General features: G+C 43.8%; 4 protein-coding genes across 4 annotated transcripts; all 4 read right to left on the bottom strand.

Annotated features, from left to right (window-relative positions):
- Positions 1-3,581: 3,581 nt before the first annotated feature.
- CLUP02_04545 (GMC oxidoreductase) lies at positions 3,582-5,744 on the bottom strand (the record flags this gene model as incomplete). Its single annotated transcript, XM_049283556.1, has 6 exons — positions 3,582-3,611; positions 3,688-4,367; positions 4,448-4,546; positions 4,621-5,206; positions 5,273-5,320; positions 5,391-5,744. 6 exons carry the CDS (start codon positions 5,742-5,744, stop codon positions 3,582-3,584), a joined length of 1,797 nt encoding a protein of 598 aa, XP_049140699.1.
- Positions 5,745-6,030: 286 nt separating this feature from the next.
- On the bottom strand, positions 6,031-7,725 carry CLUP02_04544 (uncharacterized protein; the record flags this gene model as incomplete). The annotated part of the gene is made up of 8 exons (XM_049283555.1): positions 6,031-6,143; positions 6,213-6,256; positions 6,450-6,546; positions 6,712-6,837; positions 6,926-7,014; positions 7,249-7,359; positions 7,415-7,597; positions 7,676-7,725. The coding sequence occupies 8 exons, from the start codon at positions 7,723-7,725 to the stop codon at positions 6,031-6,033; spliced, it is 813 nt and encodes a 270-aa protein (XP_049140698.1).
- A 389-nt stretch (positions 7,726-8,114) lies between these two features.
- Positions 8,115-10,026, bottom strand: CLUP02_04543 (amidase; the record flags this gene model as incomplete). Its single annotated transcript, XM_049283554.1, has 3 exons — positions 8,115-9,081; positions 9,138-9,635; positions 9,725-10,026. 3 exons carry the CDS (start codon positions 10,024-10,026, stop codon positions 8,115-8,117), a joined length of 1,767 nt encoding a protein of 588 aa, XP_049140697.1.
- A 786-nt stretch (positions 10,027-10,812) lies between these two features.
- CLUP02_04542 (uncharacterized protein) lies at positions 10,813-13,174 on the bottom strand (the record flags this gene model as incomplete). Its single annotated transcript, XM_049283553.1, has 7 exons — positions 10,813-11,441; positions 11,560-11,674; positions 11,821-12,675; positions 12,741-12,758; positions 12,804-12,850; positions 12,880-13,101; positions 13,162-13,174. The coding sequence occupies 7 exons, from the start codon at positions 13,172-13,174 to the stop codon at positions 10,813-10,815; spliced, it is 1,899 nt and encodes a 632-aa protein (XP_049140696.1).
- Positions 13,175-13,222: the final 48 nt, after the last annotated feature.

Below are 13,222 nucleotides of genomic sequence, written 5' to 3'. Positions count from 1 at the left end.
CGAATAATACTTTTTTTAAAATATTTTATTTTAATTAGGATATAAGGCTAGTTTATAAAAAAAGTAATACTATTTAATAAAAAGCTATTTTTAAACCCCCTCGGATCTTATAGTTTAGACTATACTATTTTAATTAAACTAAGTATTTTATATTATTATAATATCTATTTTAAAATATTAAATTTAATTATTTTTAATAAGTAAGAAGTATACCCTTAATAGTATCTTTAAGAAACGTTCTTTTTTTAATTTATACTACCGGATCCTAGACCCTAAGATTACTTTATCCCTCTATAATAAGCTAAAGAATATAATATAGCTTATTTTATTATAACTAGCTTTATTTAAAAAAAGCTAGTTAGCTAGTTAAGCTTATATTATTTATAATAATTAAAGTATAAGTAATAAAAAATGAGGCTACCTATTTAAAAATAAAAATAAGTTAATACTAATTAAGTTTATAAAAAAATAAGTTAGCTAAGTTAAAGCTAAATATCGAGCTTATTTTAATAATAAATAAGGAGCTAATTTAGCGTTTTTAATAAGGGGAAAATAATAGGGAATTATATAAATAAATAGCTAATATAGCTTAGTATTTAAAGGAAACGGAGCTAATAAGAAATAGTTTATGATAATAATAAATTATTATAACTACGTTAAAAGAGGTAGTTAAGTAGACGTTATTATAATTTACTTTTTATATATTTTGAATATATAATAAAAAGAAGCCTTACTTATTTAAAATTTATAAAAGCTTATATTATTAGCTAATTTAAGATTTACAAATTTTAAATAAGTAATATAGCGGTTCTAAATAAGTACGTAAGTTATAGTAATATTCTTATTTTTAAAAATCTTAAACTAGAGCTTAGGTTAAAAAGGATAGTAGGAATAGCTATATTAATATAGTTACCCTTACCGCCTTTATAAAGAGGTACTATTTTTTAAAACTAATTAAAAAATAAAATAGCGATACTTATATAAGAGTAACGCCCGTATATTAATTTACGACGCCCGTATATTAATTCTTATAAACTACTCTAATTATAATATTATTATATAAAGTTAGTACTTTACTAATTAAGCTCTTTTTAAACTTATTTAAAAATTACTATGTTATTAAGCTATTTATATTAAATTACTATTACCCCCTAGCTTAGAGAATCCGTAATTATAGGCTATTTTATAACTATAAAAACCCTTCTTACCCTATTACTTTTATTTAGGTAGCTAGCTAAATCGAACGGCCCCTATAGCTAGCTTTATTATTATATAACTTTTTAATTACGTAGAGCCTTAGTAAGGTATAGGACCTTATTAAGTTAGAGGAAATCCGGAGCTATTATAAGTAATATAAGTTACTCTTAGTTACGTATATTATAGCCTATATTAATAGGTTATAGACCTTTTTAAAGGCTATAGGCTATAGTTATACTATTTATTATAGCCCGTAGTTAGTCTATTTTAAGTACTACTACTTATCCTAGGCTAAGGTTTTTAATATTAAAATTAAAAGGGCTATTATTAGTCTTTACGTAGCCCTAAGGCTTAAAAATAAAGATATTATAGCTATTATTATATATTTAAATAATTAGGCTATTATTAAGTACTTAAATAGTACCCCCCCCTCCTCTTCTTAATAAGCTATTTTTAATTTTAAAAAGCTCGCTAGGAATATTAAAATCCTTATTACCTCCTGCTAAATACCTAGCTATAAGAGTATTATAAAGAACGAAATAGCGGATTATTTAGTTAAAAAAAGTACTATTATAAAGATCCTTAACTTTTATTTACGCCCTTTAATTATTACGTATTTTAGATATTAAATTAAAAGGAAATAACTAAGTGCTTTTTAAAATTAATAAAAAGAATACTAACTAGACTTTTATAAAAGACTAAGGCTTTTTATTAATAATAAGCTAAACCCCGAGCTTAAGTTACTTACGTAGTAATAGCTCTACTAGCTTTTATTAACTAGGTCTAGTTATAAAAACTTTATTATATACTACCGTTTATACTATTATATAAATACGAACTTCTATTACTTATATAAAAAAAAAATACTTAACTACGTTTATTATTATTAATTAATTATATATAAGAGTATATTATAGTTTACTTATATTAGTTTTATTCGGGGCTAGTTTAATAAGGAGTAGTTGGTATATATTATAATATTATAGCGCTCCCAGTTCTATATTAATATCTATTTAAAATAACTTAGTAATATAGATCTAAACCCTTATTCTTATACATATATATTAAAATCGAACTAGTGCTTATAGAATTAGCCGTAATAATACTAAACCCGTATTTATTATTAAATAGTACGGTTATAATAGAGGTCTCGGGGTACCCCCCTTAGCCTTTTTATTAATAAATTAATATAATAAGACGTATTATATAGTTCGCTTTTTAACTAACTATTTAGAGAAGTCCTTTTTAAACTAAGCCCCCTTACGTAAATAGGTTTATTAATATAGTAATTAGCTCCCTTAGTAAATATTAATTTTATAAAGCGAGTACGTTAGTATAGCTCGTTTAAATAGGATATATAATAAACTATATACTCTAACGGCCCTATAAAACCTATATTTATTCGTAGTACTATTATATTATAATACGAGTTTTTAATAATACTTACTTATATTATATTATATTATATTATATTTTTACTTACCTTATTCTATAACTATATATTATTATTTTTAACTTTTTAAAAAAATATAACCTCTTATTTTAAATAGTAATACTTATTATAGTATAACGAGGGTCTTTTTATAAATATATAAAATACTACTCAGCTTATTTTTTATATTATTAGCGTAGTACTCGAACTTTACTAAGTATAATTACTCTAAGTTATAAAATATTACGGGGGGCTATATATAAATAAAAGGGTTAAATTTTAGATTATATATTATACTATTTTATAAGAGGGTATTATATAAATTCTACGGGGTACTATATACGGTTATATAATTCTAACGTAATATAGTTACTTTTTGCCTTACTTAAGGATATTACGGCATAAAATAGGATAAATAAACAAATAAATAAAAAAACAGCAGGTGAATGATAATATCTTTATTGAATTATGATACTCAATTGAGACTGCTGAAAGCTATCCCTGGCACATCTCGTGTCCCTATTTGCGCCGAAGTTCAACCCATGTAATGACACATCATCCGCTGCGGGTAAATTCAATAACATGTCAGTCGACTGGATATAAACTATGTGCATTACCCAATGCTGTATGATGCTATGGAAGCAGTATATGATGGGTTGATCGGAGCCCGTCTCTATCATATTTCTATACTGACAAGTAAGATCTAAAGCTAATGGGGAAGGACATGTAAAGATGGTTGTCCTGAGTCCGGATGGTATCCTGCCACAGCTACCGGGATAGTTACTGTTATCCTCACTTGGACGTCAATTGAATCAATAGTAACGCAGTACTTCATATCTTGAGATCGTAGAACTAGACCATGGTACTCTACTGTAAACGTCCACTTTTGTGTCATGTACAAGTAAGACGAAAGAAACAGATGTGTTTGCGTATATTAACCACTTAGGCCAGCTCAGACGCCCTGCTTGATGATTTCCGCTGCCTGTTGATAGGAAATTGTGTCAGCTAAATGGAGCATCGGGGCTAGAGAAACAGAAAAGCAAGAGGAGCAGACTCACCTTCTCGGCAAGAGCATAAGTAGGCTGGCAGGTGTTGGCGCTGGGAACCATGGGCATGACACTAGCATCAACGACTCTCAGGTTTTTCACTCCGTATACCCGCAATGTCTGGTCGACAACACCGCCCAGGTTGAGTGGCATCATGGATGCGGTACCCACGGGGTGGTAGTCAGTTGGTGACATGGCGCCGGCAATGTAAGCCTTGAGATCCTCGTCCGACGTGACATCAGGACCGGGGGCGTACTCGACCGGATCAAATTGCGTGGCCAGGGAGGTGTTGAAGTTGTAGCGGCGAAGGAACTTGATCGACTCGACGAAGAAATCGGCCTCGAGAGGGTTGGACAGGGCGCGATAGTCAATCACAGGCTCAGTGTTCCACGGGTCGGTCGTGTTAATGTTGATGGTGCCACGGCTGAAGGACTGCATTGCGACAGGGCCCTGAGATCCATGGTCTGCAATGAGCTGCATGCGGGTGAATGCCGTGTCCTTGGATCGCATCTGAGCGGCCAGGATCTTCATCTGCGCCTCGAAGCCAGCGACGACTGTGGACGCAGCATCCGTCGGCAGGAGACTGGCATAGTCTTGTTGCTCCAACTTGGTAGCGAGCTCCTCAGCCCGGTCGGACACGGCGGTGAAAGGGAGCCAGCCGGCCAAGTTAGTCAGTGCAATTGAATAAGGGCCTGTCCCACGGAAATCATAATGAATCAGTCAGAGTCAGGCAAATGTGAGTGAGATAACTCTGGGTTGGAGAACTACTAACCGGTCTTATTGGCTGCCCACACCTCGTCGGCCCAAGTCTTAAAGTCATTGCCCTCAACTAAGTCATTCGGGTTGGGGTGGATCTCAGTAAGCTTAGAGACTATAGGCGGGTTAGTTTTTGTTTTCTTCGTTGACTGAAGGTCCGTCGCGCCCATAAAATGTCTCATCACTTACGAGTAATGTTCATGGTAGAGAGACTGCTGTGGTCTTGGAAGTTCTGGCCGACGCCAGGGAGATCGACAAGGACATCTATGCCACCAGCTTCGAGAAGGCTCTTAGGACCAATGCCGCTAAGCTGCAGCAGCTGAGGAGTGTGGATGGCGCCAGCAGCGAGGAGGACCTCCTTCTTTGCAGTGGCAGTGACAAAGCTGTTGTTTCCGGACGGGAACTCAACTCCGGTAACGGATAGCTGGTCGTCAAGAATCAACTTGCGGGCCTGGGTGTTGAGCAAAAGATGGTAGTTAGGACGAGTGGCATTGACGTTCAGATAGCGGCCGGTGCCAGCGTAGGAACGGGTGACGGTACGGGGATCCATGAGCGTGGGGAACCAGAAGACACCGGGCTTTCCGGCACCGCTGTCAGCCGGGAACTCGACTCCATCGATCTCCTTGAAGGCCTCAACTAGAGGCTTAACACCAGGGTAGTAGAACCGCGGCCATCCGGCATAGATCTCTGATGAGTCTCGCCAGTAGGATGCGTCAAACTTGACGCTGTCAAAGTTGTCGGTCAGCTCGGGAGGCGGCTCAGTGAAGTGAAGGCCCTGTAATAATGACGGTCAGATTGAAGTCGCGACAATGAAGTTCTTGCTTTAGGTTCCCTCTCTTACCTTCTTGAAGTATGGCAAGATACCGTCCCAGCTCCAGTCGGCAGTTCCCTGCTGAGCCACGCATGTTCATCATGGCGTTCACCGACGCACCACCTCCGACCTGCTTAGCAATGAAGACATTGCCTGTCCTTCCGTTCAGACCGGGCTGGGGTACAGACTGGAGTCCGGGCCAAAGGAGGTCGGTAAAAGCTCCAGTTCGAGTGAGGAAGGAAACCTTGAGGTTCTCGGACATGTTGCCCCAGTCTGCAGCCTCGAGAACCAAGACTTTGGTCTCAGGGTCCTCTGTCAGACGGTCTGCGACAGTCAAGCCTGCAGTTCCGCCACCGACAATGACATAATCGTAGCTGTTCAGCAACTGAGATGAGTTGATTTGGCGGGGAATCACATAGGCGTCAGTGACACAGCTTGCTCCGAGGAGAACCGCGGATGCGATTGTCAGCCACCGGGGCTTGGGTTGATGAAAGAACGGCATGGTGAACAATAAGCGTCTCTGCCGACTCGCAGAATACTATCTATGTAAAAGAGAGTGAAGGCTGCTGAGAGACCCATACAAACTCCAACGATGAGGTATGATCAATCGTTTTACTTATACACAACTCTCCTTGAGTCCAGGGCAAAGCACTTGGCGCTCGCCCGGAAGCATTCCAGAGCCGTGAGTACGCTTACAGTATATCTCACAAATGCATGCCATATAAGACTTCTGATTCGGAAGGTCAACATATGCAGGGGCAGGCTCGGGGATGGGCCCGCCAGATGGATCATTCGCCAAGCTGCCAAGTCGTGCGGCGGTGCTGTTGGACCACCAACTGAACAGGATACAGAGTCGAGTTGACGGAATTGCGGAGGCCATGATCCATTAGCGAGCCATATGCTGTTGGTTCTGTACAACTCTATGTGCGACGGCACTGTAAGTACCAACGGGATCTTAGCCTAATTTGACCTTCGGAGACTGTCAAAGTGAGGTTCCGAGCCTCTTTTCTGCAGCTGATGATCACCACATGACAAGGCTGTTTAAGGTAAATTATAATTTCAAAGAAGAGAAGAAGTGGGAATATCCCGACTCCCGAGTCCTGAGCAACCTCTTTTCTGGTCAACTTCCTTTTTCTGCGTCATAAACTCTGTTTGCTTTACGCTCCACACTCACAAACAACTGACGGAGTCAAGTCTCTCTGTTCACTGCCTTGTAGTCGCCCCGCTGTTGTCGAGAATTCTCTCAAGCGCGCGGGAGTCCCGCCGGCCCATCTTATCAGATCCTTCCTCGTTGTCGGGTATGTCTTGGCGGCGGAGCCATGTCAATAAATTTGAGTTTTTAGTCATCAAAACTCCCTTCCCAGCTTATTTCTCCGAGAATTACCTTACGTGAAAGAGGTTAATCTTCGGCGAGAATCCAAACCTTCGTCAAGAAGAACAGAGTGCGACCCCTTCCAACACAGCCTTACGTCCGCTATGGCCGTTGCTGACATGCTTGGCACGCGCGACCTTGTGACCAAAACAGGTAGGTAGCATAGAGCCACATAGACTTGGTTCTTGGCTATCCCCATAGCCGGTAGCGAGCTCGATGTGCGCTTCACATAAAATTTGAGTTGCTTAAGCCAAGATGATCGTCGGAATACGGACACACACTTGGCAGGGGTTGCACTTCGGCTAACACACCATCCCAAGGATCAGACGATAGAGTTCTGGATGTGGCAGGCGGTGCTATCGACACAAAGTCCGAGATCCTAGGAGACTGGATATTTGGTCTAGGTCACAGCTTACACCCATGTACTAATAATGACGGATGCTGAGTCGAAACTACATGGATATTGACCGCTTAAATCGTTGGTGAAAGGGGGGCGTTTATTTCTGGCTTGCTGCTATGATGGAAAATTTTCAACTACCTAAGCATGGAAACACAGATCCAACATTTCATTTTCCGTCAAAACGCTGCAGCTCTTTCAAGTTATTGGCTCATCATGCGCCATGTTAAAACTGACGCGGAAGCATACACTTCAATCATAGTAAGATGGGGAGCTGATCCAAGTGTCGAGGCGTAGTTGGCCTGGGTGAAGTTGGGCTCTTGCATACGGTACATCCATTTCTGAATGCTTTTCCCCCCTCGCTATCCGCGAGTAAAGTTAAAACTACACTGTTGTCTTTCACTGAAAATCGTGGGTCGCCAAGCCTGGGACCTGGGATGAACGGCTCGGGCTTATGATGCACCTCGAGTCGCGGAACATGCGGACTCCGGAACCGGTCTGGGATAGCCTGGCGTCTTGAAGTATTTTGTGTTTGGCTTGATGACGCTTTTCAGTCCCTTCGCGCAGAGCAGACTCGTGGAACAAGCTAATATGGGCTCCATCATAAACCTGATGCAACTTCTCGGCCAGCAACGGAGGATGTTAGCGCATGATTTCATCCCACCCGGCAAGTTGGCCCCAGATCCTAGACTTGGCAAAATGTGATTTCCTCATTCAAGGGGAGGATACTCCCAAAGTGCGATATCAGGTCTGGTCACATTTACACAATGCACCGCCAGGTAACGTAAGGTAACAATTCGTCGCAATCGCTGCAGTCTGAATGTCCGGAACCGACCCGGCTCCGATGATTTGGTATGCCCAAATAGAAATTGGAGCAAGCACAGAATATCAACGCGCCGGGTTGTGTTTCCCTAGCTAAATAGACCACCCAATTGATGCCCTAGCTTTTAGTCACATCTCAGCTTATTTATAAATCCTTACTCGGTTCATCTAGGCATGAATCACCCTGCATGCAGGCGGAAAGCGTGCGCAGGACGATACATCTTCAAGTTGCTGAGTAAGTACAGTGCTCGGGAATTTGGACTCAGAAATGTCTTCTCTCATCAGAAGACTGGCACATTTCGTGTGAGGTACTCGTACCAATTAGGCAAAGTCCTCTTGTACGGATTTCCCTCTGTCGTCAACTGCAAATCCTCGATTGCACTTCCCCACTTAACCAACTCCGCTTCTCCATACGCTGTTTGCATTATGGCCAAGCCGAAACCCATTCCAGTGCTAGAGCGAACACCGGCCGGGAGAGTTATCATGGGGTATCCCGCCTGGGCAGCAATCTGATACGTCTGGCCGACTTCAGGAGGGACTAGGAGACCAGCCAATTTCGTCCCATTAGAAGAGGTGAGGGCATCATTGATACCACTCCGCGTTGACTGCTGGGAGAACTCGACAGCTTGAAGATAGATCTCATCCTTGATACCTTTCGACTCGAGAGATGCCAAAAACCCGTCTTGGCCAGAGTAAAACGCGGCCGTCCCAAGCGGCCAAGGATGACCGCCCTCGGTCCCGTCATTGTCATAGTTGAATGCAATGAGATCTTCGAAAGTCTTGATATCGGTGTTTTCCAGCTCCGAAAGGTAGGTGTTGATGTTGTTGTAAAAGTCAACTTTAACGACCGTGTACTCGGACTCATTCGGGTAGCCTCTTGATGTGCCATAATCCCAGTCCCAACCATCCGGGCTAACGATGGTCTCATAGTCAGTGATTTCAGTGTTGTTGATTATCGTTGCCCCAGCTGAGGTAATGAGCTTGAGTAATTGCTCTAGAGACTCCCTCTGTTCATCGTCTGCGAGAGCCCAGAAACTATTCCAGGGAAGTCCGAAGGTGGCGCCTTTTAGGATCTCCTTTGTAGATAGGAATTGAGTGTAACCCCCTTCAGGCGTCCTGCCTTCCTGAGCCAGGGTGTAGTTGTCTCGCTCATCAATGCCATAGATTGCATCAAAAGCGTAAACAGCATCTCTGACTGTGCGGCCGAAGGTTCCGACAGAATCTTGATGCTCGCTCTCAGGAATGACCCTATCTCCGAATTAGCGAAGCTTCGGAAAATCAGATTCCAGAGACATGGTCCATACCCTGCCCTTGAAGTCAGACCAACTGTAGGCTTGAATCCTACAATGGCGTTTCGCTCGGCGGGGTTAATGACACTACCATCTGTCTCCGTGCCCAGCGAGAAAGCAATGGCATTCGCCGCGACGCCAACAGCGCTTCCCGTGCTACTACCGCCCGGATTGAGTGTGAAGTTGTACGGGCTTCTGCTTTGACCGCCTCGAGCCGAGAACCCCTCAGAATAGTTGTTGCTACGCATATCGGCCCACTCACTCAGAGCGGCCTTGCCCAACAAGATAGCGCCGGCTTCGCGAAGGCGCTTGACCACGTGAGCGTCTCGGGGGACGATGCTGCCCAAAAGCGCAAAGCTGCCTGCTGTCGTCTCCATATTGTCCTTGGAGGCGATGTTGTCCTTGACGGTGAATGGAATGCCGTGTAGTGGCCCCCGTATCTTTCCGGCTTTGCGTTCCAAGTCCATCTTGACAGCTAGCTGGAAGACATCTGGATTGATTTGCAAAATAGAGCTGTCTGGCGCATTAGTGTGCATCCACTTATGTTGTGATGAACCATCTACTTTGCAACTCCAACATGCCAGCTAGAGTAGTCTACTTACTGAATGTACTCCTGCGTCTGGTAGGTTCGTTGGATATAACACCCAACTAGCTGCTGAGAAGTGAGTGTGCCAGCAGTCAATGCTGCTTGCATCTCGTCAATTGTCGCCTCTTCCAACTTAAAAGTTCCACAGAGTGGCATCGGGAACAGGTATGCAGATCCCACATCTTCAAGCAGCGGGAACACCGAAGGTACGGTTGTCGACGAGTTTCCAGGCCAGCTTTGAGAGGTGCTCAGCTTGCAGCTAGCCAAAGAGATCTCAATACCCGCCACAATGGCAACCCAAAGTTGCGCCTTGTACATCTCGGTCACTGATTACTGTGCTTCCTCGAGCGAGATGCAGGATGCAAGCCACGGGCTGGACAGGCAGAAGACCGGCTGGAGACATGAGACAGTGGCCAGGCACACATAGCCACAGAGTCGGTGTGCCCTGTTGCAGCTTTTAAAGCCTCACATCTCAGCTGATAAGCTGACGTACTGTGTGCAACTCTGCCCCGCCCCGAGATGCCGATCCGGGTTTGCCAGATTGCGGCGGGGCGCAGGTGTTGTCAATGGTTGGCTGCATCTTCTTGGGGGCTGAGATACTGATAGGAGATGATAGGAGAGTTGCGGTGCGCAAAGGCAAGCCTAGGTGCGACTAGTCTTGCGGAGATTGAACAGGGATTCCGGGATGACTCGGTCAGTAATTATGAGGTGCTATAGTAAACAAATGTTTTGAGCCATGTCACTGGGTGAGCCTCCGTTCCTGTCACTACCCTAAGATGATGATTTAGTTGTTGGAGTGAGGTGTCAATTTCAAGTCGAAGAAGGACTTAGAAGTTACACGCAATGCAATCGGAAACAGAGCCATGTTCACTGCCGCTTCTATATCAAGTAGCGGGACCCGAATGTGTCACCGTGTCAGGATTGACGTGAACCTTCATTTCTTTCACCTGGCTCCTTGAAATGCAGTGATGAAACGGTGAGTTTCAAGCATTTAATTTGAACAGTCGACATATTTTGAAAATTACATGTAACCAAATAAAACGAAGCAAATACAAGGTGGCTGTGACAATAACCTTCGTATACTTGTCTAGACATCATCCATTTTTATTGCTTCGACGTCTCCTCAATCTCCCAAATGTCTTTTCCAAATATAAGTCGGGGGTGACAGTTCTCCAGAACGTAGAATTTATGGCGTGTGATTAGCGATTGAGAACCAGGGGAAGGGTTGTGGTCAATGGTGAAATATACCATGCCGATACATGTCTGAATTTTCCCTTGGTCAAATTTGAACCCAAATTTCTTGTCGTCTTCACACGAATACACGTTTATATCAAGTCTCTTGGCTTCTAGAATTGAGATGACGCTGACATCAAGTGTAGTATGAACGACGCCAGTCAAGGTTTTGCCAGTAAGTCTACCCTTGTGCGATACATGAGAGTGAACAATCGACCTATCAAGGTTGGCAGTGTCCACTAGGATTACTCTCTCGTGAAGGGGTTCAAGCTGTTGGCGTTGACTTTGCGATGCCTGGACGGATTTTATTTCCTGGATATTCGAATTTGCACCGCTCCCATGGCCGACATGACGTTTAGTAGCTGGTTGGCCTGTTGTCGATGATGGCGTAGTCTTCGCCGACGATGACTGTTTGCGTGAAAGTCTCTCATGTTGCAAGCGGCGTTCGAACTTGTACATGGCCTCGTGATCATAATGACGTGCCTCCGTTTGGGAGCTTGCTTCACGTCAAGGAGCTGAAGATACTGATGGCATGGAATTGCCCGACGATGAAGATTTGTAGGTCTGTGGCCTCGCCATTAGTCTTCGGACAAGGTTATTTTGGATGTGAGAAATTACCTCCTTGGTCCTGGTAGATGACTCTGACGACGCTGATGAGACGAACTTGGGCTTCGGGACACTCCCAGTTTTCACCATACTTCTTCCTAAGGGTAACATAATCTCGTAGAGAGAGCTGGTGGACTGTGTCTGGTGTGTGAAGGCATCCGTTGGCATGAGTGGGTTGGCTTTTTCAATTTGGGCCTCTAGTCTTTTCAGTGTTTTCAAATTACCTCTAATGACCTTTTTCAGGTGATTACTAGCTTAGAGTGAGTTCAGAACTGAGTCGATGACTCCGGGTGAAGTCCCCATGTTTGTAAGAACGTACATGTGTTTCTCATTCGAAATCAATTTCTCAGTATCACAGAGTGAATCTTTGCATTCCATGTCGAGAACCTCGAGTTGAGTGGCGGACGCAAGCAGCTGAAGACTGATCTTTACAGAATCCATCTCTGGAAATAGATCTAGGATACTGTCCTTCTGATACCACCACTTGAAAAAGTTGAAAATGGCGTTTCCGCCCCCAAGAAGTGATCGGACTCGTATGGTTGCTTTATCGAGCCGCCATTCTATCAATTCCGATCGATTCAGTATCCGATTGAGTATCCCTTGGGATGAAAGATATTGAAGAAGAGGAGACTTGGTGTAATTTGCGAAGTGTCGTTCGAGAGTGAAATGAGTCATATTGATACAATCCGAGAAGTCTTGTGCTTGGGAGGCACATCGATCAACTTCTCTCCGCGGAGAACTATTCTGTTTCGAGAAGTTGAGCAAAGCCTTTGCGAACTTTTCACCATAATGAGCAAGCTGCATAAGAGCTGCGACGCTAGCAACTATTCCAAGGATCTCGGCCATTTCAATTGAGTTGCAAATCTCAAGGGCAGAAAAGATGTAGGCGCTGTGTTGATTGAATTTATGGCCACGTAACTCACAATCTCCCCAGACGTGAAGAAAAAGCAGGAGCAATAGCGCTCTAATATCCTCGAGAGCGAATCGCCCCGGGGTGAATGTAGGCTCGAACAGCAAACCCCGCACGTGGCCTTCTGCATAACATTTCATGCTGTAGGAGGTCTTCGGCAGAGGGGAAAGTGAGGCTTGCCTCTCCAAAAGCCACCCTTGGGCGGAGCGATGGGCTCTCTATCTCGCTGCATGCTGTGCTTCAACATGCCAATCGCACCTTTCATTCATAATGCAAGCTGCACGTGAAGCACCCTCTCATGCTGCATCAATCACATCATGGCTACTCTTGGAAATAGGCTGCGCACCCGAGTGCATATTTCGGTGTCGTGACTGGTGAAAACCTCCGTCTCGACTGTGGGCCGCCAACCTGGACGCACTAACTCGACGCAGGGTACTTCTTCGAGTCGGCGGTGAAGTGGTAAAGGGGGTTAGAATGGCAGCCATCAGCGGTGCGATGCACATCGTACTTGCACCCCCGGGCCGAACGGCGCGGGACCGGTGTCACTCCACTTCTCCGCCTTTCGGCCGAGGCGTTCGGGTTCGGGTTCGGGCCCACTGGGGCCTGTACATGCCGTAGGTGACCGTAGTGTCGCCGGCTGAGACCTAGAAGAAGAGAGAACTTCAGTGCGCTACGCGATGACTAATGCACAGTCGAATGTCAACTTAGTGATGTCATGGATCAGTAAACAGTTCGTGCCAATATGATCAGCTTTCTTGAGCAAAT

This window comes from Colletotrichum lupini, chromosome 2, assembly GCF_023278565.1.
Source record: "Colletotrichum lupini chromosome 2, complete sequence".
Taxonomy (NCBI): Eukaryota; Fungi; Ascomycota; class Sordariomycetes; order Glomerellales; family Glomerellaceae; genus Colletotrichum; species Colletotrichum lupini.
The sequence above is the reverse complement of the archived record's forward strand: the minus strand, read 5'-3'. Positions and strand labels throughout refer to the sequence as shown.